We start from the raw sequence: 24,331 nt of genomic DNA, 5'->3' as shown, positions 1-24,331 counted from the left end.
ATTATTACTATTACTATTATTATTATTATTACTATATTGCTACTAATTACTATTATTACCATTACTAAATTACCATTACTAATTGCGACACTACACTGGAAGCATCATCGATATACATACTATATATACAAGAAATTATAGTAGAGTAACGATGATAGAGCGACGATCGAGTGAAATGAAAAAAAAAAAAAGTAACAAACGTTTGTCGATAATTATTACCGTATTGTAACCGCTTGAAGTAGCCTTAATAATTGTAATTAACGAACGCACGCGTGAGAATATGCGTCTTATTGGTTGGCGTGAGAGGATGACGCACTGTGCCCTGTTTCAATTTTCATCCCCCTTTCGTTCTTCTGAAAAATTAGAAAGTTGACAGAAACTGTTCCTTTCTTTCAAGGTAGTCGAAAGTCAATTATCGCGACCGATCATTCGTACGAGTCAATTACCTGGAGATTCGCAAGTGTCAATTGTCCCAAGAGACAGAAAAATCTTTCTTTCCTCTGTCGAATCAATTTCTACGTCCTCCTGTTTCTTATGGGTGCTTAGAAAGATAGATTCAATTATTAACCCCTTGACACAAAGTCAATTTGCAATTGGTTGTTTAATTTAATCAAGAATATTTTATTTTATTTTTCTTTTTTAAATTAACTATTCAATATTATCAAGGTAAATGGTTAAAATTAATATTTCTCGTGATTATAATTCACTATCATCCCCTAAAATTACCTGTGGAATTTACTCAGCGACAGGGGATAATTTTTAATTAATCATTTATCCTGGAATTCTTCGAAGCTTGTTAATTAGATGATAGTTTGATTAACGAAACCATCGCATCGTTATCTTCTCAGGCTGACCAGCGTCTGAAATTCCTAAAACAGTAGCGAGAAAACAATTCATCCTAGCCGTTAAGCCAACAATGCGAATCACAACGTAGGACGAGATAATCTTAATCTATTCACGAGAGCAGAAAAATAAAAAAAAAATAAAACGAATGGTAGCGAGAGAGAATTCTAGAGAATTATATACCTGTTCTTCTGAGATTAGGCGACAGATGATTTTATCTAAAAGTTAGCTCGAGATTCTAGCGTAATAATAAAAAGAAAATGAAGAAAGAAACCTTAATCTGTTTCCCGTCTCTGGACGTCGACTAAATCGATCAACGTCTCGTTGTTATTGTTGAACGAATGATTTGAGATAGATCTATGGTGAGCCAGGTGGTTCGTTCGATTTTCGGTAAAGAATTCGTGTTCGATTCGTCTGATGGGGTGGTCTTTAATTGCGAGACGCATGGTTAAGCAGAGGGTGCAATTAATTCGCGACGATTTTTCACTGTTGAACGAAGAAGAAGAGGACAGGGAGTTTGGAAAATGATGGTGGTCCGGTTCCTGAAATCAGAGTTTTCTAGAATTATTTTGGGAAAATTTGAAGGGATGGGGGTGAAGATGCTTGATCAAAGGTAAATGTTAGATACTACAATTTTTTAGATGGGAATTTCATTATCTTGGAGTATCGAAAGTGCAAATTTTGTTATTTGGAAGTACCAGAAGTAGAAATTTCATTATTTGGAGGTACCTGAATTATAAATTTTGTTTGGGGGAAATCTGACTTAGAAATATTTTTTAAGAGAAGGAAGAGAGAAAGAGAAGAGAAAAAGCGACGGAGAGAGTAGGAGGAAAGAGGAGGAAAGAGAAGAGAAAAAATGAGGGAGAGAAAAGAGGGAAAGAAGAGATGGGAGGAAATTTTTATCTTAGGTATTTCCAAATAATGAAATTTCCATTACTTGGAATTACCTAAGATGAAAATTTCATTGTTTAAAAATACCCAAAATGATGATTTCAATTGTTATCGTCTAAAAGAAAAATTGTCCAACAATGGAAACTGGTCTCGTATCGATGCTTCCCATGGAAACTTCACCATGAGAAAAAATCATATTCTAATATCTATAGTACAATATTCGTGTAACTGTTCCTACGATAAACGTTCTACGATCTACTATACTTAAATCTTTACGTAACCACTTATCAATAATTCTAAATCAACTTTAACATGATACAACGACGCGAAATCACCCTCAACACTTCCACGTGAAATATAAAATCACTTTTAGAAAATAAGTCGTTCCAAAGCATCGATGTCAATCAAGCTAAAAATTTATCGTTCATACTATTAAAACAAAAAACAAAAAAAAAAAAAAAACAGTCTAGCAATTAGAGACCTTTCTAAGAATATAATCAACATCCGAACAGTAAAAATCATAAAACGAGTCAGAAGTATCGAGGACCAGTTACGTTTACACTTTATCCATGTATTTTTATAACTCAAAGTGACAAATTTGGGAGAATTCAAATTGTCCCCAAGTCCTCGATAATCCTGTGTCGAATTGCAAGAAAAATAATAAATTGAAAAATAATAATGAGAGGAAATTGATTGAACCCTTTAATGACTCTATCTCGAATCATTTAATGTCGATACTATGTAATAAAGCAGAAACAAAACAAAAAAACAAATAAAAACCAAAGCGATATTGACGTTCTAACAGGACGCACACGTCGAAGAAAATAGGAAAAACAATTTTGGACGACACATTAATAATATATTATACCACGATAATTCTAGGCGATTCCCTTAGCACGTAAGGGTTATTTACTATGTTCAAAACGATAATAAATCCGACAGAATCGTTCGAAGGCTCCCAAAACGCATGACAGTGAAAAAAAAAGAAGCTTCCAATTCGTGTTCTCGACAAAGCGAACATAAGAGAAAAATAAAAATTTCAAGGAAGACAAATTGGATATTAGATACAGCGTAACATTTTACATTCGCTTCGAGCACTAATTTCGATATACATATAAATAATATATATATATAGGTACATTAAAGAGGTTCGAAAACAAGTCTAAACGATAACGCCTATTTTTTCTTCCTGCACTGATCTCGACAGACAATTGTGTGTAAAGTGAGTGAATGAATTTAAAAGATAATTAAAACGAAAGCTTTCTATTGCATGTGCCTGCTGCTTCTTCGCTTTCTACCATACTTGTTAATCCTTGTGTTAATAAATGAAAATTTTCAGGAATAATTATCATTGTTCATCTCCTTGAGACAAGAAATAAAAAAAATGGAACTATTCTAATTCTGTAATGTCTGAGAAAAAAGGGGTAGATGGATACTCCAGTTATTAACACTAGGGTTAAATGTAATTTCCTTCAACCCTTTCGTTGGTAAATTTCCAAAAATAAATAAAAGAAATTCCGTTTGTTCCCTGTGAATGATGAATGATTTTTCCGGAGGATATTACTTCCCTCTATTTATTTTCGTTAGTTGTCACGTTTCATTGTCAATTACTAGGATATTCGATTAAACTGTTTATCACGTATCTTTGTTTGCGAGGGTCGTATTGAATTCTGTGGACAATATATTGTTTAAATCTCATCCGCCATGGACTGGAATATTTATTAATTTCCCTTTGAAACATACGGATGCTATTTCGTTCTGAATAAAATCTAGTACATATCAATGAATACAGGTAGTGATCGAAATAAAATTCGTTCATCGATTTAACCCTTTATGCATCCAGTTATATCTTGGCAATATGTGGTTAAATATATAATTTCTTATTAAATAAATTATTTGCAAATATGAAGAAATTCAATGAAATCATAAATAAAAATAAAAATTAATCAAGGTAATTAATTATGAACAAATTTATTTGAATCCTTTCTACTTGAAAATTTATATAAAAAGCATCGAGTTATAAGGATTAATAATATTAGAAATTATTTTTTGCAACGAAAGGGTTGAAAGGAATTCACGTCCACGATCAATGATCCAGAATCGACGGGCAAAATCGTTCAGCCGTGTTTTTTCTAGACTTAAAATTAGTTCTCCTACTCTTTTCACGAACTCGTGACCCTTGACACTCGTTAGAGCGAGCCTGAGTGCGAGAGAAAATTCTGTTGAATGAACGAAAGCATCCAGTAAGAATGACGGGGGTGTTGGAACGTCGATGAAAAGAGGAAAATCGGATGAAACGTTCGAACAGGCGTGCTTCCAAGAGGAAAATAGAGAAATAAAAGGTGAACTTCGACACCGTCGAGCTGTCGTCGAGTAGAACCATTTGAGTCGTCTATCTTGACCGATGAGTGCTTGGTTTATTTATTTTTTAGTTTTGGAAATCAATTTTTTGTAAAAAAGAAGGAGGAATTTAATGACTTAACTGAAAGGTAAAAGGTGTTTCTCTCCAGGTGTGAAGAAAATAAAAAGGGAAATGGGAAACTATGTAGGGTGAAAAAGGAAGCAAGATTATTAAATATAAAACAGTGGAGATCTAATATTTCTCAATTTCTAATATTTTTAGATATCTAATACCCCCAGAAATATAATATTTCCAAAGGCCCAGTACTCTATAATTTCTAATAATTCTAAAAATTTAATATTTCCTAATTTAAAATATCCCCAAAAATCAATTATTTGCAAGTGAGTTCGATGCAAGATCGACGGTGACGAAGATTTTCAAGAGACCTTCAAATAAGACATAAGGGTTGAAAGGGGGTGAATGAAAGAGATGATGTATAGCTGAAGAATCACAAGAGAGATATATACAAATATAATTATAAATAAATTGTATTACGCCAGGATCGCACTGAAAAGCAAGAAAACAATTTAACAAAAAAAATAATTGAGACACACCGATAATTAAAAAAACAAATCTAGGTTTAATAATTAAAATCAACATTTATTAAGCTGAGAGGACCGAGCGACAAAAAAAAAAATATATATATATATATATTAACGATTATATATTATATATACATATATATTATATTATATTAAATTATATTACGATATATTATATTATACTATATTATATTGTATTAATTAGTCACGTAAGCAGAATCATATATGTATGACGAGTTGTACATTTATATTAGAACACACACAGACGCAATAATAAAGACCGTAAATACGAACTCTTAATATCGTGACACGTTATAAAATGTGTATTTATCAAGAATGTGAAAAATTCACGTGTCAAACGAAGAATACAAAATCACTGGCGTTTATTTAGAAAAGTGAACGAGTTTGCTTATAATTAATTTAATCGGGGTCGATAAAGAACGAATTAAAAGTCGAGGCGAGATTTCTGGGGGTGGAACGAGACGGACGTGTTTGAAATTTTGACAGCAGACTAAAACGTGTCTTGAATAAATGAAAAACCCATGATTTTATATATCTTTTTATGGCAAAGAATTTTTCTTTGAAACGACAGATTACCAAACGTAAATTCTTCACTTTTATTTCTTTCTTATCGCAGGAAAATTGATGTGACTCATTACTTTTTTTTCCATGAAAATGAAATGAAATGGGGTCGCTTCTGAAAGAAATATTTTCTTTACTTTTTCATTTCATGAATATTTATTATTCACCCTCGATAATAAGCGTTAAGAACTGCTTATCTTGCAACTTTGTAAAGAATAAAGTAGAATCAACTTTAACTGTTCAGACACTCGAAAAGAAATATTTACTATTAATCATTATTAAAGTAATGGTAATTACAAATTTTATATTATGAATTTTTGCACGTCTCGAGGGAAAATCATATAATGAATTTCAAGAACACAGTAGATTCAGCTTTCAATGGTCAGACACATAGGAGTTGCCTTTTCAAATGGATGTTTTTATCTTTACAGCTCTTTCCTTTCATGAATATTTATTATTCATGGCATTAAAATAATAAGCGTTAAAAATTGTACGTCTAAAGAATTTCACGTTATGAATTTTAATAGAAACAAAATTAAAGAGTCATGTACACCAGGTACTTCAAAATTTTCTAATTTTCTATTTATGAATATTCGCACATTCTACATAGAATATTATATTCAATAGAATATTAGATATATTTTGTAATAATTGTGCAATGTGAAATTAATGAAAATTGATTTCTTTTCAGACTTTTAGGATTATAGTATGCGACCTCAAGTAGATACATCCCTCGATGGTCAGACAGGGAAGGAATAATATTTCTGTAACTTAGCCACATTACTGGAAAAAGGATCTTATTTTGCCACCTATTCTTCACTTTTTCCCCTCGACGTTCATTTATCTTTTTACTTCTACCTTTTCAAAGTAATACGCTCTTTTCCCCCAATTCAATTCTCTTTTCCTTTATACCATCGCTTCATGAAATCGTGCTTCCACGAGGAATAAGAAACATAAAGTACCATTAAGAAGAAATAAAAAGCGACTCCACATATAACATCTCTTTTTTTCAAAAAAAAAAAAAAAAGAATAACGTAATGATACATTGTGAAAGAAAAGAATATTAATTTGGAATGTGTCCGAGGGAAGAGGCAAAAATACGAGCGACAGAAACAGGATATAAATCGCGGTGTGAAATTCGTATCGTGTAGTCGCGATCAATCAGCGTCGGGACGCCAAGCGACGCCTGTTTCATTTCTTGAAAAATGCAATTTACGACCTTCCTAAATAATCGCCTGCCCGACGTGACCAGAACGCGTCATTCTGCGGACGATCGTTTGCGTTAAACGATTGTATAATCAAACTTTTGCATAATTGATTGATACTCGATATATAAATTAATTTTTCCAATAAGAATTCGTCTAAATCTATCAAACGAATCGATGTTAATTAATTTTCAAATCTTACATTTCCTTTACCTTTTCCTTTTCAATAATCCATACAAAAGTTTATTTTTCCATGATTCCCAAATCCCATCAAAAAAATAATCCACCAAACCATCAATCTTCCAAGGGTACTCGATTAATCACGGAGCGGTGTTCGAGTGGCAATTATTAGCCACCCCATAGCGACCCGGTGGTCATTGGTTAAGCTGTTACCTGACAACGAACGAGCGAAACCATGCCCATGTCGACAGAAACAGCTGTTGGTTTCGCATGATTCCTCTTTCTGTACAAGAAACATGGCAGAAGATCAACAGACCGCACGTCTTCTGGAGTTTCCAGTAGACCACGATCTGGTGGTTGAAATTCCTGCCAGTTCGTCGTGTACCAGACCACATCGAAGACCATTCAATTTTATAGAAACGTTAGCTTTCGAAATAGAATCAATAGGAAAGGTTCAATATAGTGATGGATAAAAGTAGGAATTAATCGAATTTACTCCCATTTGTACATTGCGAAATTATTAAGCTTTTTAATTGTAATTAATATTTCAATAAATAGATAAAGGGTAGTTATTTTAAATAAAGAAATGGAATTTATGATAGACGAATGATTCTAATATTTATTACACAAATATTGTAATAAAATTCCTCCAATTTATCAGGTAAATTAATTCAATTCGATCATAATTCTTCGGGTGATTACGACCCTCAGCACCGGCTGAGCGTTCAATAGTCCATGAGAAATTACCCTAAGTAACGAAAGGGTTGAAATGGGTTTGATGAAAGAATCTATTACAGAAACGTTGGAACGAAGGGTAATTTGTTGACGCTCAGTTTCCCGTGCTAAGAAGATTGAAATCGCAAATTAAAAAAGCGAATTTTCCTGAATTCTCTAACTAGATTTGTAACTTTAAATTAATTCGTAATTTAATATCACAAAAGTTGAGATTTTTTGCATATTAAAAGACAAAACTGTATCATCGTTCGTTTGTTTCATTACTTTAACGATGTTTGCACAGATTTTCTTCAACGTTTACTTAGGAAATGAGCTACCTGGAACGGAAGTTGACGTGCCCTCCGGCAACTCCAGCTGTGTTACGTTATTTATTTTAGAATTTGTACGCTCTGTTGTCATAAACGATCTCACAGAGCGTACCGATTCTTTAATAAGTGTCGTTAACAATTGTCACCACTTGGAAAGTCTTTGATAAACTTCGACGATGGAACAACAAATTCACAAATTCATTTGTAAATTGTAACAACTTTAAATAAAGAAATAAATTGATAAAATGAATTTTCAGTCTATCTTTCTTTCATAGAATTTAATTTAAATAAGCAACAAAAATTTCTCTCCATATCCAATTCATCCCCCTCAAACTCCCCGACAGAAATTTCAAAAATCATGAATGAAACTCTCAAAGAAATACAAAAATACACCTCATAAACCCTTCAGCAATTTTACCAGTACATCATAGGACCATTGCACCCTCGATTTTTCTTCGAATCAACCCTCTTCAATCCTACAATAAAATTCCCTCAAGAAACAGTTTCTAAACGAGACTGAATGTTTTCGATCGAAATCTTTGAGGTTTCTCTTTAGTATCTACCGAGGTTTTCGTCCATCTGCCAACGTCCGGCGATGCCAAGAATAATTTCATTAGCTTCGCGTCGAAACTGGAGCGGAAAAGCGTGGTCCCTTCGATCGGTGGACCGATGGTTCGGCCAATAATTACATCTTTGTCTCCTTTCAACGGCTGCTTTCGTCACGGGTCAGCGACGATTCCACGACAGATCTAGCTTCGAACTGACGTGCAATAAATATGCTAATAGCGCGATGAAACTGCGTGCCTCTTCGCGGAGCTCGAGCGGATTTAAGAGATGTGATCGACGAACGGGCCATTTTTCCGTGACGTGAAAAATCTTTTCTCTTGAAATACGATAAGAAGTTGGTTTTTGACAGTTTCAACGCGGTTCTTTTACGATATATTTTCTAATCAATGAGAATAAATGTCCCTCATCTTTTTTGCATATCGAGTGTTCGATTTAAAAAATCAGGCACGATTTCATGACAGAAAAGTATTGCAAAATGGTACTCATGGCGCATCAATTTAAAGCTTAAAGTTCGACCAAAATAACTACGTAAACGTTTCGTCAATATTCTTCATACAAAATGGCTGCTCGTTGGATATTCAATAATAAAGTGACAATTGTTCGACGCATTGTTCCAGCGCAGAGTAGCCATTTTGTATTGAGAATATCGATGGAACGTTTATACAGATATTTTTATGAAACTTCAAGCTTTATATTGATGTAGCATAAGTGGTATTTCGCGATACTTTTATGTCATGAAATTGGGTTAGAAATATTATGTTCCCAGTGTGACCATTTGATAAGTAACAACGTAATATGATTAAACCTTATTGATTGGAACAGGATTTCAAATTACATGACTATCATTTTGATTCGTTTGATTCGACAAGATCAGACACCGCCTTTCTCGTGTCAAGGAAACACGATTCCCTGAGCGAAAAACAGAGCCAGGGATAGGCTTCTAGGGGGTGATATTAATGGGGTGCGTTCGTTTGATGGATACAGCAATCTGGATGGCCGAATAGCGAGGATTTTATTCCCTTTCGGAGCTGAAACTCCTGGGAATTGGGCCTCGTGAATTTGAGAAATGATTGTTTCTACCTTGTGTGATTTACGAAGTTCTTTATACAACAGATGATTCGAGTAAACATCTCTGTTAATTCTTAGAAAAACGAGGGATAAAAAATTAGACTAGAAGGGTGGTCGAATCACAATATTCACAGCGAGGATATTTGAAAATTTTCAAGTTGAAAAATTCCTATATTACAAATTTTAATTAGAAACAAAAAATTCTGATAGAAGGGTGGTCGAATCACAAGTTTACAGTAAGAAAATTTGCAAATTTTCAAGTTGAAAAATTTCTATGTTGCAAAATTCAATCAGAAATCTATGGAATAGCGAATTAGAAACTTTAAGGGTTGCAATATTTCATAATTTAGAAATTTGACAAAATTACCAATTTTCAAAGTATCAATATGAAAACTTATAAGAATTCAATTTGATTCGAACAGACGTATCAACATTAAGATCTTATTATATTTCGTCGGTTATTACGAGGTGTAAAAAGACGACGGGAGAGGGGTGGAAAATTGTTTCCAATGGAAAAGAGGCTTTTCCCACGAGATTGGAACGGTTGAGATCGTAACGGTGCACCGTTGAAATCCGCATTGAACCACGGTCGTTACAAGCACAGCCATTACCGTAAACACGTGGCTGGCAAATTGATTTTAAATCACCGTGGTCACGGCCGGCTTCCAACCCCCTCGTTTCAGCCGAATATGACGTTGGATTGGCTCGTTCGATCGCTCGTTTTTACCCACCAAACGAGATTCCATACGAGCTATCGACTTGTTTAAACGGCTTGCTTAAAAGCTATCTTACCTTATTTTAAAACGCCTTCGAAGAAAATTGTTTTTTGATATAAACCGGTACTTAAGTTTATTCGGCGGAGTCAACCAAGGAAGAGGATTTCAATTTCTGGAATGTAAAAAGGATTTTGAATATCAAACAGTTTGACAATTTTTGGGTCATATTTTGGATATTTGGATAAAAAAGAGGATACTTATCTCTAATTATGTTTCACTCTGTAAGGGTGGTGAAGGCTGATAAAATAAAATAAATTAAAATTCCTGTGAAGAAACTTCTAAATTTTGTAAATTTACTAATAAAAACAAATTAATTTAAAAAGAATGGAAGAACTACCTTAAAACTTTTGTTCTCTTCTGACACTTGGACTACAAAGGGTTGCAAATGATAAATTGGTCAGGAAAGCAGAAGAAAACAACTCTGGCAGCTCGTAAGCAATGAAGAAATTCATTTATTACTCGTACCAAGAATATTGTATGATTCTTCGATCGAGGCTTCCATGGAACTAGAAGTAACGTAACTACAAACATGAACATACTATTTACAGCACCTTATTCAGCGCCATTTCTTCCCTCGTTCTTCGTTTGGTTAGCCCTTAACACGAAACATCATTCTAAACCACTTTCAAGAAATAATAATTATATATCTGTTTTTAAACTCAAACTTGGGGTTGTCTTAAAACAACCCCTATAATTTTACCAGCTTCATTTGAAGATGTCTCGCGTTAAGTTAAGGGTTGGTATATTTTTATCATAATTCAGTCGAGAAATAACAGCAGTTCTGTTGAGACGGCATCGACGAAATTTTTTTATTCATTTACTTATCTATTTCTTGCTAGCAGACCGCAGCTATCTGAAAAGGGGTTGCTGAAAACAGATCCAATATCAACGACGACTCAATTCAATTTAAATTCTCGATCAGATGATCCTATATCGCTTCGAATCATAAAAATATAAGGAAACAATTTTCTGAATTTTCCTTAATAATTTTGCAATGGAACAAGATATTGGAATTCTTTGGAGATCTACTTTGAAATAATAAATTTATAATATGAATATTTTCACCCTTCGAGTGCTACCCTAAAATCAGGGAAAATTAGTAATTTTAATATTTTTTATTGGCTGGCCATCGATGCGTTAAAAATAAAATTTCAATTTATATTTGTTTCAGGATACAAGAATCAGGCGATTCTAAAGGCGGTTCGTTTTATCGTAGATCTCCCGTGAAGCAAAGATTTCGACGATGTTGCTCGAAACGAATAGTTCAGGTGGGATTTAGTCGAGATCGCGAACCTTTTTAAAAGCTCTTGGTTTTTCGTTAGAAACGGGGTCACACACGGGCCCAGATGGCGACGCCTTCGTGCGGCAAATCCAGGATTAACTGGCACGAACGCAAAATAAAACGGATGATATGCTGGCTTGCGAGTCCAGGTTCTTTCTGCTTTTTCTTTCTATTTTTCACCTCTGGAAAAGTTTGCAGAAAGTCTCGTTTTCATTGCCTCGGTGTACGTTCGATATTCACACGGTCCTCTGTTATTTTATAATGAATTTTAATGTCGATGCTATCGTCGATTTCATTTCAAATAAATTCACATACACAATTTTTATTAAACTGTAAAATATAGGAAAGATCAGACCCATCGATATTAACCCTTTCGTTATTAAAACCTGTGATTGAAATATATTAATAAAAATAGAAATAATAATTGTCTGTCCTTGCTCGCTCACACAAAGAATCTTGCAATCCTATTATTAAAAACAAATGATACCTTTGTATAAATCTCCATAGCCTTCGTCGTCTCAGCCTATCTGGATAATCAATGACCTAATTACAAATAATTTTCACAAGTACATAAAAGAGTTCTGTACAAAAACAAAATAACACCAGTCATCAGAGCGTCGGCGTATCGCAATGTCTCAATGATTCGATCATCCATCAACGAAAGGGTTAAGCCTATTTATCCTGTGTGTTCGTACAAACCAAATAAATCCTCCCTTTGCCACCCCCATTCAGCTGCAAATAAATCTTCAATTGCTCTCCTCCCTTCACGGTCGTCTTCTTCTCTTCGACGTCGCTCCACCAGTTGTACATATCGTGTGTAGTTCGTTGAATGCTATCGTAAGACCATGTACCTCTTCGTCGTCGTCGCCTCGCCCAGGCGCGTATCCGCGCGATAGCTCTTCGCTGAGCTCGCAATCGTCTCGCACGATCGCGTGGACGCTCAGCTTTTACGAGACTAGACGAGCTGGAACACTTCGAACAACAACGAAAGGAACGTTCCTCAAGTGGCTATTTTTCTTTTTTTTACTGTTTTTTATTCTTTCTCCCCTTCTTTCCCTCCGCTCTCGGTGTTTCGGTGTCGCTTTTTTTTTTTTTATTTCGAGGAATCTCAGAAGGGACGAGAGGATTCTGTGAGACGAGGCTGATGTCGGTTCTCGTTTCTTTTTCCCCGGCTTAACGACCGTGTTTCTCGTTTGACTTTCTTTTTTTTTGGGGGAGGTTTTCGTGTTTTTTTTATATTCGCGTGTTCGTTTACTGCAAGCAAACGGAGAGCCGACGGTTAAAGCTGGAAAAATCAAACTTGGAGAAAAATGTTTTAGGTACTTGGATCGTTTCTTTCTCGAAAGACACCGAGGAAGAAAATTGTAGTTTTTCCATTTCTTTTTCTTTTTTTATTTGCGATTAGGTTCCGGTTACATCGTTCGAACTTCACGAATGAAAAATAAAACAGATTTCACGAGAAAAATGAAAGTAAAGTGCCATCACACTTATTCTCGTTACGCCATGCACCTATTATTTGTTTTATCAGAAAGTTCCTTTCACGTTCATTGGAATTGATAAAAATAAAAGGCTAGTTTCAATTTACAGTTCGTACCATGAACTCCAGGGACACAATAAATTGGGAACAATATCATCTCGTCGAACGAAGTTTCACGGAATCACTTTAACAAATTCCCCCTAATTAATGTCTGTCTTTAGATTTCATCCGGTACGAGGTGGCAGTCTATCGTACAAATTTCTTCTAATTATTTCGACTGACCTTCGAGTCTCCAGCACCGAGGAACACCAAACCTATAGCACCTGCGTAAGCCAATAAGGTGTCCACGGCTTGCTGGGTCTCCAATAGGATCCTCGTCTCGTTCATCCAATCCTTGGCGACTGATTTCGGTGCGCCCTTCAACAGGTTCATGTAGCGAAGGGTCATCTTGAAGTCACCGCGATCGAGCCAGTACCTGAAACAAAAAAACCACTAAATAATTAGTAGTGATACTAAGGAATTAATTGATTTCTGATACCAAGTGATTTTTAACACTAAGTGACACGTCGTGTATACCTATTCCTACAGTGACAGCTTGAAAAAAGACATATTTCTTAACCCTTTACTGGCACACTTCACCAGAATAACATTTCCACCAGAATATTTTCTGCGAAGAAGCTTGAAAAAATTATTACAATTTGGCGTATACTTTGAAATTATCCCCATAAAAAAAAATCAATTAACTTTCAAACACGTTTCATTCCACCTCAGGAGAGCCACCCTGAAGTCAACAACAGCAATATCGAGAGCGGAAACAGAGAAGGTTCGCGTTTGTCCGCCGATAGTTTCGAGGGATTTCTGGACGAAGGGTGGTTCCACCCCCGGCTCAGTGTTTCTATACGACAGTTTCAAGAAGGTTAGAACGGTTAGCGACATCCGGCGCGCAATTCGCCTGAAAACGCACCCCCTTTTCAGAGGGTAGGGGGGGTTCCTAAGCGAGGTGGAAACTTTTTCATCGAACCTCGAGCCGATTTCCAGGTCGAGGGTTAATGTAACGGCCGTGTCGTCGATCGCTCTCGACGAAGTTCTCGACGGTATCGATTAATTGGTCCGAAGGGTGGTGAAGATGGGGTTGGATATCTCGATGCTGAAGTCGAGGCTCGACTGTCTTGTTCGTGAGCATCGTTAAATAAAAATGAATCGTCGAGAGGGACCTACCGTCCCTTTTTTCCTTTGGAATTAATTAACGGGGGTGGGTATAATTTCAATGGGGGAGAGAGAGTGGTTGTGATAGAGGGTTGTTTCGTGGCTGATCGTATTCATTGAAACGGGAATGGTCTGCTTAACCAATCTTATTTTCCTGGTATCGTGAAAACGGGGATAAAATTTCAAGGAAGATGGATGATAATTGCAGGGGTGCGATTCATTAGAGATTTATATTTCTGCGTATCGAATTAAGGCCAATTTTCGAACTGTAAAAAGAGAATAGAAATCGTTAAGGACTCTGTAAGTAACCCATTTAGAATCGAATACATTAAGTTCGGAATTGAGTTGAAAGTTATAAAACGAAATGGAGGTTACTTTAGTGGTTTTATAACTCTCCAGCAATCGATGGAACAGTTCACAAACGCGTAACATTTGCAAAAATTTGCATTCTCGGAACGTGGACATGGATCAAAGGAAGCGGTATTCGTTTCGAGAAGTTTCAATTTCGCTGCGAGGAATACAAAAGAGAGGATGTTTCCTATATTTTTTTTTTCCATTAAATATGACTGTGTACCAAGCGAAACGGAGGACTCGACAAAATAAACGAGAATGAATCAAAATCCCGGGAGGTGGAACCTTGCAATCCCCTAATTAGATTCCACGAATTAACGACTTAATTAAGCCAGCGAGTTCTTCCCAAGGAACTGTGTTAAAATTGTATGAACTGTACACAAAACTTTGGCAAAGAAATATCTGATCTTCCTTTGTTGAAAATAAAACTATCTACCACTGAATGAAATATAAATAAATTAGAATATGTTAATGTTTGAATATCGTTAAATTGTAGTACAATTCAGAAGTAACTTTTTAAATAAATAAATTGGTAAAGTATACCGTCGTATATGATACTACAAGTACTTATGGTTGTTTCCACTGTGCCAGTCAACCCGTAAAACATTCATTTCCGGCCAGGGGTAGTTTTTCCACCAACACACGAGAAGATAGGGATGCATAAGGCAAGGAGAAACGTGAATTTTTTAACCGGAAGCGCAGTGCGGTTTGTAGGTAGCAGCGAGTGCGAACCGTCTACGTGACGACCGGAAGCTCTCCTTCGATATTAAGGTTTAATATTTGATGACGGAGCGCATCGTTTCCGGGACCCCCTTTTTATCGACGACAACCCTCGTTGAAACGTTAGTATTTTAAGAAAGCATTCTTAAAATTCGTTCGATTCAATAATTTTTTCTATTGCAATTTTAAAATTGATAATTGATTCTTTCGAAATGAATATTTGACTTTCTTCAGGATTAATTTGAACTTGATTAGAAAATAATTGATACCCTATAAGTAAAGGAAAATCGCGTGCATTTAGAACCGAACGAACCGTCCAAGTTTCATCAAACACAAAGTCGAGGTGAGAGGATGGTTATCCTGGAATCCCAATTGAATTTCGTGCAATTTTACCACGGAACTTCTTCGATCCCATTATACTTTCAAGGGAATATTTGAACTATCGTCGGGGGGCGATTTTAATTTCCCTCAAAGATCGTTTCGTGCGCGAGTAGTCGAGAATCTACTCCGTGCTAATTAGCTGGTCAAGTTCGAGCCAGCCTCGATCGAACAAGATAGTCATTTTGAGAGTTTCAATTAGGTCTCGTTTAAACGAGAATTTATAAATTCAAACATAATCAATTTTGCTTCGCGATGAAACAATGAAACCGAAACAGAAATATAAATATTGGAAATATGAAAATACGGAAATATAAATTAATATAGCTTTATCGATGAGGTGCAAATTTTAGATAACTTAAAAGGCGATGTTCTTTTCCTAAGAAAGAGGTGCCTATAGAACTCTTAAAGGTGAATCACAATTTTATTCGCGAAAAGAAAAAGGAAACTTTATATAAAGACAATTGTACCGGCTCCTCCTTTTTTGTTTCTAGTACTCGATGCAACTTCCACGAACAAGAACCGGAGGATAGAGAGACAAATCCGTGGGAAGCACTTGGAAATATAAATATTTTCCATGAAAAAAACTTGAAGCTGACTAGCTGGAAGTTGTGAAACGTTCGTTTTATCGCGGTTCCTCTTACAATTCTTTTTCTCAACGCTCTACCTGATCCGTGAATAACCTTTCGTGGCTGGAATATTCTCACCATCGAGCTACAACGACAAAAACGTCTCTTTCGAGATTATCCGCCATTTTTTGCACGTGAAATTCCACTTAGCTCTTTCATTAAAATTCGATTTAACACAGCCAGGCAATAGCGACAAGGAAAAGTTCATAAGACATTTCTTTTAATGAAAATTGCAATTCAAGGTTCAAAATAGGACTATTGCACATTCAAATTGTTTATTAGTAACATAGAGATACTACTCAGCTTTTAATTTGAGGAGAAGTTTAAGTAGCACAAGCGGATAATGTCGCAGACGTCTGTGTCTGACTTATCACTGGGTTATACTACTTAAACCTGGCAAAAGATTTTGAGTTTCCTAAATTTTCTAGATTTTATACCAATTTTCTAAATACACAGACGTCTTCTATTAAAGAATTGGAGCAATAAATCTGAGATTATGGGACAATTAATTGCTGTAAGTAGTACAACCACGTGCATGGTCAGACACAGAGACAATTACTGAACTAATGGCTCTCGAGTGCACACAGGTAGCCAAAAAATAAATCAAATAGAAAGAATTAATGATAATTACGTTATTTAATTTATCATAAACAATTGTTCATGAATAAATAAAAAAAGCTCGTGCATGGCACGGATAATTTCACTAAAATTTATCCATTACGTATTTTTCCAACAATTGTCGAGCGTGAAAAATTCGCTTAAACGGGTTAACACGAACAAGGATTATTCTGAGAGAATATGAAAATATTAATTTGTCGGAAAATATCAGTGAAAATCAGTTTAGCGAGAGAATTCACTCATCCTCGAGTAATTGCAGTGATTTTAACAAAAGCTTTCAGTTTATGCATCTCTTCAAATTTATTTCAATTCACACGTTCCTAAAAACATCCTCAATAGAAATTGTCCATTTCATATTACCAATCATTCCAACTACCTTTCAACCTAGAAATCAGCGAAACGAGTTCATTGCAAAAGTATTTTCCCTGCTTTTTCCATTTTATTAACAGATCCAAAACTAATGGTCGACGCTTGTCTATTTATTATACCATTTCAGATTTTTATAAAAATCTGAATAAAATTTTCAGATTTGAGAATTTAAAAAAAACAAATTCATTTAAAGTCAATTTTCTCAAAAACATAGTTTCATATAAAACAATTTCAATATGGAACACATATAGGACATCAGGTACTTCGAAAGTGCATGAATTAATTAGTAAATATCTCACCTTGGTACTTGTATTTTCTACCACAGCAACGTGCCCCATGCAAATTTGTATCTTCAAACGGCGAGAACCGTGTTTGCTTGGCCATTTCTCTCTCTTATTTTTCTTTTTTTTTTTTCATTCACCCTCATACGTACTTGTTAAATTAGTAAGTTCAACCCGAATTCACGCAGTTCTTTTCCCTATTTTTTTTTAATCCCCTCGTGTGCGACACCCGCGACCCCCGTATCCATGATATGCATATTTGCGGCCGCGTTTTATTCGTCCACTTCTTTATGCATGCCGTATTTTTTCGGTGCAATACGCGCCCCGTAAATCCGGTGCTCTGTTAAATCGCCGTATTTCAAGGACCGGATGTACCCGCATTTTTAATATTTCCCCATATACATAGTTTTACCATTCTGCCTCTCTGGCTTCGATGAATTTCTCCTCAATTTAATTCTCTAGCCTCGACATTAACGTAAATTTTATATTATTTAAAAAAAAATTCTTGATAAATCGTTTTAGGGATCTGTTTAAATTTGAGATTGCATCTGACTATATAGGGGACTATACTACTTGTAGCAAAGAATTTCCTAACACGTTCCCTGCCACATTAACGTAAATTTAATACTAATTTTTAGAAAAAACAAATAATAATTTTTGATAAATTATTTTAATTCAGAGTGCGCCGGAAACGGTACATGTAACAGGGAACATGTTAATAAAATTAAATTCGCTTTCCTACTTCTAATTTTTAAATTTCTAAAAGAACAATTTAGAAAATTGATCACTGGCTTAATTAGTTCAATGTTTTACCCTGTTACAGGTATATAGAGCAACAGTTTTCCTGTCATGTGAACGGCTCTGGTCGACCCCATAAATTATTCTCACGGGTCTCCTAAGGATCGAGGTAGAAAGGCCAGGCAATATTTCTGACTCAACAGCAGAAACGAAAACACCTGCCGTAATATCCGTCACGTGCAGTTTGACAAAGAACAGAGTCGTTTACCTTTATGGTCCTCCTTGGTGGTCTTATCTCAGCTCGTTGCCGAGGGAGGGGAAAAAAAGCATGTCGAGACCACCCCTATCGAGTATTGGCTCATATTTCCCCGGAGCGAGGTGATTTCATTTTAAAGCCTTTGTTTATCGCCACCTCGTTCTATCCAAATTCAGGTAGATTAGCGCTAAATTGGTTCGTTCATTGCGTATAGCAGCTTGATCAGATTCGTTTCCAATTTGTTTACTTTAACTCATTTGCCTTTCACTTTTGTGTCACTATGATCGAGATAGTTTGCTCGGTAAAAAATTCATTATACTTTATGTATTTTTAATCTTACTTCGTTTTAGGGTTGTTTGATTAACCCGTGTGTCTATGATATAAAAAACAATTCAAATGCAAAAAAAAAAGAAAATCTGCAAACCAAATTTCACGAATGAAATTATTTCATTTATGTCCGAATATCGAGTTAGATAATTTAATACACAAATTTCCATGACCGCAACGGAAGAGTTAAACCCCGAAAGGGGGTGACTGGGTCAATCGTGACCCAGATCTATAAAACGTATACAACGGTGGAATTTTTCAAGGAAATTTAAATTTAATATCATAATTCGGATGAAAAATTACTGTTCCATCATTTGATGTTAATCACCATTGATGGAACACTTAATACCCCTTGTTAAACGCCATAAAAGGGGGTTAATTTTCACGGCCACAAAATCACGTCTCGCCAAGTTTCAAGCCTGTTCGCTGCTGAAAATGGATTATGGGGGTAGTTTTCTCTTATTAACGGCTGCGTAAAGCTAGACGCGATTATACGTAGCTCGTTTCTGGCCGCTTTACTGGTAGGCCAGTCGTAAAACCGGGTCGCGAATCGGAAAATGTTGATGGAAACGCGTGTACAAACGTGGTTGCTAATTAGCTGGCGAAACGGTGTTTTCTACGAAGAAAAGAGAAAAGAGACGTCGGTCCTGTGAACAAGGAAATTAATTTTCCGGTACACCCAGCGACTTTGCGCCGTTCGTTGTTCGTCTTACGAGTTTGCACAGGGATTCGATCGCGATATTGTCGTTCGGTTCATTGTTTAGCGACACGTTCCGTCCTTTGTTCAACCCTTTTCCACCCTAGCTGTGGAAAAGTGCCCGTTAAAGATACAATGATTCCAACCCCCTTGAATCGTGACGAATAAATTGATTCACATTGCTCTTCGCGACACTTCTAAATGTTAATCTCTGATTCTAATTAGAATTTATAAGAACATAAGATATTCTACCAGCGAAAAGTACCTATTGTTCTCTTTGAATTGTTGTAAGAGGAAAATATTCTCCGTTCAAGCGTCGGAATAACGTTATCTTTTTCACAGGCACGGTTTCGTTGCGGTATCAGCATTAAGGCTCGTTTGCTGCAGCGTCACACCGTGTCGCAACATTAACCGCACGTACACGGGGGTTAAATTAGGCAGGCCACAGCAACGATACGCAGTACGCTGCTGCAATGTTCCTCTCCTCGAGATAATGTTTAACTTAACAGTGCTGAGAAACTTTGTTATGATATGCAGATAAATATAGAGGGAATCGTGACAAAATAATAACACTGTACTTTTGTTATACCCATGCATACAAAGAGTTTTAAGTTGGATAGTACAACTGGACAGGTCCTTAATTTACATAAAGAAAAATAATATTTTTTAACGAATTTTTTGAGAACGAAAGATAAAATAAACAAAAAATTTATCACCCTGAGACACCCCATATAAAAATTATTACCGGAGGTCACTGATAAACCCCCATCGTGCCACTGGTAAAATTAAGAATATTGAAATATTAAACTTCGGTATACTCCACGTTCAAATTAATAATTTCAAGATTAGAAAAATATCCAGCTTTATTTTAGATGTTTACCAGTGTGGTAGACGTGCAATGTATTGGAAGGAATATCAATGTTGGAAGCTAAAAACCTATTCGAGTGGAAAGAGACTGTTACCTTGCTCGGTGAAGAATGTCGTAGGTGTTGAGGGACTCCACATCGATGGGGTTGTCCTCGATCTCGCTCTGAGGAATGGGACTGGCGTTCTTGATCATCAAGAAGTTCTGAAGATAGCTAAGGAAATAGATAGGCAAGGCGGCACCCTCTTCGGGAACCATGGCCAATCGTCTCGCCACCTCTTCCACCTGGAAAATATTTCCACCTCGTAAATTTCTTTGCCTCTCTTCGAAAACGAGTGTAGCTTTATCTTTCATCCGCCAATCGGACGCCGATAAGATTTTTCATAACGAAAAGATTGAGTTTTGTTGAAGAACGAAAAGGAATTCATCAGGAAAGTTCAGATTTTAAAAGAGCGAGTAAAAATATGGAAAGTTTTATAGAGGAGTGGTATGAAAAAAAATATAAAAGCATTAATTTATTTCAAAAAATTTGGTGAAAGTTAAATTACTTTGAGGAACCTGGCACGAAGAATGTCTTCAGGGAACACCCCTCTCTTTGCAGCTTCCTCGGGAATGCCTCCAATGGCTGCGATCACCAGAGGATCCTCCTTGGCTGAAACAGCGCATCACACTGTTCGTTAATAATAATTTAGTTAATTATAAAGCACAAGACAAAATTTTCGGATTTCAAGAGCCTAAAATGATCCACTGTATTTCACTGTATGATATCGAAACTAATATAAAATATTAAAACGTGCAAAATACACGAAATAAAATGAAATTTTTCAATAGCTCATAAATTTACAACTTTTTAAGCTCTAAATTCAAGCACTTTGATACGGAATAGAGAATTTTTCACCCGAATTTTACTGCATATTTTACAGAGAAACTTGCATAAAAATATTTCACTTGAAATGAATTTTAAAATGCACGAGAAACGAAACAGTTTAACAAATCAAGTTTATTCCCACAATTAAAAGGTACAGCTGTTGAAAGAGTGGCGGAATTATTGGTGAATTTTACGAACCGAAATTTCCGGCCTGAAAATTGATTAACATCCAGCAACACCCCTTCGCGTAACAAACTGCATTACACCAGATGCCGTTACTTCGTCGGGAATACATTACTTTGCAATTTTGCGAAACGCTTGCCTACGAAACGTTGATAAATGGCTGTGAAAACTTCGAACCGCTTTCAACTCTCTCTGCAGTCCGAAAATTTATTCATTTATGTGCAATGCGTATTCTCATAATAGCGCGTACTTTAGGGCATAAATCGTGGCGAAAAATTATTTGAATTGCTGGTGGTCGACAGAAATTAATCGTTAAATATAGGATCAGCAACTATGAATATTACCACGCGTGGATGTTCGATTCAGATTCGAACGAACGAAGGAAATTATAGGAACAATTTGAAGGGATCAAGAACGAAAGGATTTAAAGTAAATCCAGGAGAAAAATTCGATTCGAGGCACGAATTAAGATTCCTATGGAAAATATCCTGATAGAAGGGTTGCGAATTCTTTTCATTTTATTCCTTGAATTATCTTGTTAAAGATGTTATTTAATAATTATTATCATTTTCCTTCGTCGTAAATTCTACTCCCCTACAGAGCGAAGCAACTAATTCGCCAGAGATCTAATAGAACTCTGTGAACATTAATATTCGATGAAAGACGAATCGCTTACGTGCTGCCTTGGTGACGGCTTTGATTTCCGGTTCCAGGGGCCTGATTACTTCCTCTATTGGGGCGCCAACCGGTGCATTTTTAATAGCCCGAGCCAACGCCAAGCAAGCCGACCAAAGAATCTGTGCATTCGATGCTGCTTTCTCCTCCTCCAAGCGTGCTGAAACAGAAACCGCCATTCGAAATTGATTAACCCTTTGCGGATGATCGATGCATTTCGAAAAATCGAAAAAATGATAGTTTTCACCAAAAAATTCAGAACTTTTTCAATTTTTCATATAAAGAACTAAAATTTTAAAGACTAAAACAGCTGAATTAGCTGGAATCGTCTCATACCCCATAATGTCAGCTAAAGGTTAAGAATACACCCCCAAAGGGTTAATATGTAAACTGACAGAAAAGAAAAATGATGCTTTCCACCCCTTCTTGCCTGATACAATATTTTTCAACCCTCTGTGTACTCTTACATGTAACACGTTAAATTTTCTTTAATATAGCTGATACCTTTTAGCGACAGCCTTTCAAAGTATAATGTCACCCTTTAAATATAATATTCTACGAAATTAGCCGACAAGAAGCAATGCCAAAGTACATACTCTCTGTTGTTAAATTGCATTTTGAATTAATACATGCTTTCTACAAAGGCTCTCATATAAAACACGTAACAGTGATCAGGAAAAAAGGCACTGATTTTTCGGGTTCGAAGAGCGTAGAAAAATAAGGGGACGCATAAATCAGGTAAAGGGTAGGCAAGAATCGGAGAGAAATAAATAACCCGAGTAACACGGTAAGTTTGCGAACTTCGAGGCCGTTCGTCTCTCGACACACAATAGCAATGTCACGTCGAGAGCTTCGGATACCACTTTGACAAACGCCCCGAAGAAACAGCCAATTTTTCTCTACCGACCTTTTATTATATTCCTTTAGATTCCATTGGTAATCTCGTTATCTAGATTACTCGCACGATTGACCCTGTACCGTTTCTGATTTCGCATAATCAGTCGCTTTAGGTGGAATTGTTTGATCGAGCGACTGGAAACACTGATAAGGTGTATTATTTTTAGATTCGGGGCTTGTAAAGGGGATCAAATAAATTTTATTATCGCGTATTGATAAAAATTGCAAGAGTGCCATTAAATATTGGCAAAATTATGACCCGTATTATCATAAATAAACGTTCCCTGAGTACCGAATTTATCTTCGAAAGAAAAAGCGCATAAAAAGAAGTAACGAAGAAATTGTAAGCCCGACTGCGAATAACGAGAATATCGGATTTATCGTGTAAAGAGATAGGAAGAAGAAAAAAGAGGGGCAGCTGCGAGTCGGGGAAAAAGTTGGACATCCGCCTTAAGCGTCAACTTCAAGCACGTTTAACTTCTTCTTCTACCAATTTCTTATACCTTCGAAATAGAAGGGGGGAAAAAAGGAGTTACATCTCGTCCCAGTTTCTGGACACGGCTCGTATAAATCGAGCAGCTGTTGATTTCGAAATTCCGACGTAAAGCATCGTTCTCTTAAAAGGAAAACTGTTACCAATCACTCGGCATCCATTAGAGTATTAGTAATTAGAACAAAAATTTTAAGAAAGGAAAGAATATAATAAGGAATCATTATCAGCAAGACAAACAGCCCTTCTGTCAGAAATGCGCTTCAACCTCTAAATAAAAACCCTCTTCGAGGTAAATACAAAGTAACAGAAGAGAAAAAAACTTCGATCACTCACACTGATTTCATCCCCGGATACCATTAACCTCTGCCACTCGAAAAAAGAGAAAAAAAAGGAACTTCAACAACTTCAACCACCCGAAACTGAAATTCAACCGTACCGAAAAGGAATGGAGTTTGGCGTTGAAGGACCTCGCGATCAAACGTTGCAGAGATCGATGAAGCGTTTTCTATCGTTTCGTGATTCGATCGTCGCCGTTCGAACACCGCGGGAAACCATCGACAACCACAGGCATGGGGATGGTTCGGCCCAGTGGGTGGCACTTTGCGAACCGGGTTACTTCAACGACGGGGGAGGAAGTTATCCGGATTGACGCGTATAATAAATCACCGGAGCGAGAGCACTTGATCCAGATGGATCTCGTTTTTCTTCTGGCCGACATTAACGACAGGCTTGACCGGGGGGAACACCTTGCCAACGGATAGTCGATTTGCAGTTCATTAATTACAAATTGCAGAACCACCCTCGTCGTGTTTGTCGAGCCTCTAATTAAACATCGATTACCCATCTCGGGAATGTCCTGCGAAGAAATCGAAAGGAAGGGAAACAAGCTTAGAAATAATTAAAATTTCAGAATTTTTAAATCA

The 24,331-nt window shown here is 36.2% G+C and overlaps 1 protein-coding gene across 8 annotated transcripts in view; it reads right to left on the bottom strand.

Moving 5' to 3' along the window:
* Nucleotides 1-10,527: 10,527 nt before the first annotated feature.
* The window catches only part of LOC114872070 (MICOS complex subunit Mic60), a 92,063-nt gene continuing 78,259 nt past the window's right edge, over nt 10,528-24,331 (bottom strand). For 7 of the 8 annotated variants that reach the window (XM_029178834.2, XM_029178840.2, XM_029178841.2 and 4 more), the window contains 5 exons: nt 22,020-22,178; nt 20,841-20,944; nt 20,390-20,577; nt 13,140-13,332; nt 10,528-12,352 (listed from right to left, as the gene is read on the bottom strand). In XM_029178834.2, coding sequence (XP_029034667.1) covers nt 12,053-12,352; nt 13,140-13,332; nt 20,390-20,577; nt 20,841-20,944; nt 22,020-22,178 — 944 coding nt within the window. In that variant the 3' untranslated portion in view covers nt 10,528-12,052. The other variant, XM_029178842.2, reaches the window with a different exon arrangement.

The sequence above is a fragment of the Osmia bicornis genome, chromosome 9 (assembly GCF_907164935.1).
Source record: "Osmia bicornis bicornis chromosome 9, iOsmBic2.1, whole genome shotgun sequence".
Lineage (NCBI taxonomy): Eukaryota > Metazoa > Arthropoda > Insecta > Hymenoptera > Megachilidae > Osmia > Osmia bicornis.
This window is presented reverse-complemented; position numbering and strand designations above follow the sequence as displayed.